Genomic DNA, 2,275 nt, shown 5'->3' on the forward strand with positions numbered 1-2,275 from the left:
GTGTGTGTGTGTGTTACAGTGTGTGTGTGTGTGTTACAGTGTGTGTGTGTGTGTTACAGTGTGTGTGTGTGTGTTACAGTGTGTGTGTGTGTGTGTTACAGTGTGTCTGTTACCACAGTTGTGTTTTTCCAACTCCTGGAGCTCCACAGATTTCGGTGGTTTTGCCGACAGGAAGTCCTCCTCCCAGAATCGAGTCCAGCTGAGAGCAGAACGTCACGATGTTCCTCAGATCCTCTTCCTCCTTCTGCAGGAGCTCCAGAGCCGTCAGAGACCCTCCTTCATCACCTCCTAGTCCTCTCTGCACCGACTGCAGAACCTCCAGTGCCTCCTGCTGGGACAGACCAGCCTCTGCAACACAACACATCAGACCTGATCCACAATGAACCAGTACCAGTCTGTAGACCAGAACCAGAGTCACACTGCAGCCCAGAACCAGAGTCACACTGCAGCCCCGAACCAGAGTCACACTGTAGACCAGTGTTTAGGAGTTAGTACTATCTAGTTGTAGAAGTTTTCAGATTGCAACTAACTGAACTGAAATGATAACAGTCAGTAGATGAACTACAGTACAGTCTCTATGTAGATCCAGTGTTTGGTTTGTTTGGTTTGTCCCTTCTGGGACTGCTCTGTAGATACAAACGTCTCATTGTAAGACAAACACACAATGATTCTTATTATCAGCTGATTAAACACTAATGAAAACACACCTATAGATATTATATTATATTTCATTATATTGTATTATATATATATTAATAGTCATGTTACAAACTAGAGCTTTAAACTGTGTAATAATAAAAATGTGACAATCAGAGAATAATGTGATTCTCTGTTAAGTCAGGACAGTAAAACCTGTTTTTTTTAATGGAGTTTGGTGAGAACTAAAAAGTTATGATTTAGTTCATATTAAGAGGTGTTCTGTTTATCATTAAAAAATAAATTATTCTCTTTCTTTTGTCATTCATATAAATATAACACAAATAGAAATATACACAAAAAAGAATATATATAAAAAATTATATATAAATACATTGGGGGGGCGTAGGAGAGCTGATGTTGGCCTACAGTAACCTGTGTTCAAGCTGTGTTCGTGCTTCGTAGCTCCATTATTCCGGGTCGCCACAATACATAGAAATATAAACATAAATATAGTAACTATTATTATTTGACGAGGGTTAAACTGCAGCTGTGTGTGAATCAGAAGAATAATGTGATTAAAATCTTTTAAAACGGACACAATCAACAACAATAATCAATAATATTGATTAATAACAGAGGAGCAGCGTTGAACCTATAGAGCTACAATCGTCAGTATTTTGAATGGAGTTTGGTTGGAGGATATAACCGGTACCCGCGTTGAGCTGCGCCGGTCGGAGGTCCAGGAGGTCTGCCGTGAACCGGAATCCAGCACGGACCAGTTTGAGTCTCAGACCGGGACTCAGATCTAGACTGTAAACTGGTCTTTGCATCTTCACTTCTAATGTTAGCTTCATAACATACCGCCGTCACAGCTATCCCAGCATGCCTTTCTTCTCAGAAAAGCGTCAACTCCGGTGTGAACTTTCAAAGTAAGAGCGGTTGTAAAAACCAAACAAGACAAGTTATAATTAATCTAAAAATCTTTTATTATGTATTCTGAATTTATTGATCAATCAGAGGAGAAAATCAGGATTACAGCAGAATAAATATATGAATAAATAAATGAGTAGAGATAAACAGACACAGCCTGCAGTGCCTCCTCAAACTTCAATAGATTCTTTAGATGTATATAAAGTAAAACTGTAAATGGAATAAAACAGAAACTATCCAAGGCAAAAAAAAAACGGAAAACGTAAACTTAATTACTGCTCACGAATGAAAAAAACTCATTAGTAGTCTGAACCCCCAAACTCTTATGTTGACGGTAAAACCGGAAGTTGTATATCAGCTGATCTTTTAGCCGGACGCTCCGTGACGTCACCAAGACGCGACAGAGTTTGTTCACACGTGAGAGCGAGCAGCAGCACTTTGTACAGATTTTAAAGGTGAGAGTTTATTTACATTTAATCTCAAATTACTTTTTTGAAAACGTTTTAATGTGAAAGAACAAAACCGGAAGTGATTCTGTTTGATATCTAATCAATAAACTGCTCATCAGTACTTAGAGACTAAACATAAGATAAGAGATAAGATGTATCTTTATTGATCCCCCGTAGGAGAAATTCAAGTCAGACACAGCAGCAGAGGGGAATGTAGAGCAAAGAGTACAAAGAGTTCTAATAAATATAATATAAAA

At 38.4% G+C, this 2,275-nt stretch overlaps 2 protein-coding genes across 2 annotated transcripts in view; one reads left to right on the plus strand and one right to left on the minus strand.

Annotated features, from left to right (window-relative positions):
- Nucleotides 1–109: 109 nt before the first annotated feature.
- Nucleotides 110–1,537, minus strand: LOC118324297 (DNA repair protein RAD51 homolog 3-like). The gene is made up of 2 exons (XM_035656565.1): nucleotides 1,352–1,537; nucleotides 110–348 (listed from the first exon to the last, which is right to left on the minus strand). The coding sequence occupies exons 1-2, from the start codon at nucleotides 1,491–1,493 to the stop codon at nucleotides 110–112; spliced, it is 381 nt and encodes a 126-aa protein (XP_035512458.1). The 5' UTR covers nucleotides 1,494–1,537.
- Nucleotides 1,538–1,931: 394 nt separating this feature from the next.
- Nucleotides 1,932–2,275, plus strand: part of abt1 (activator of basal transcription 1) — a 4,839-nt gene continuing 4,495 nt past the window's right edge. The window contains exon 1 of the mRNA XM_035656566.1: nucleotides 1,932–2,024. The gene's annotated coding sequence lies outside the window, so the exon portion shown is untranslated. The remainder of the gene's footprint in view (nucleotides 2,025–2,275) is intronic.

Source organism: Morone saxatilis, unplaced genomic scaffold (genome assembly GCF_004916995.1).
Source record: "Morone saxatilis isolate NCDOM2014 unplaced genomic scaffold, NCSU_SB_2.0 Contig15, whole genome shotgun sequence".
Taxonomy (NCBI): domain Eukaryota; kingdom Metazoa; phylum Chordata; class Actinopteri; family Moronidae; genus Morone; species Morone saxatilis.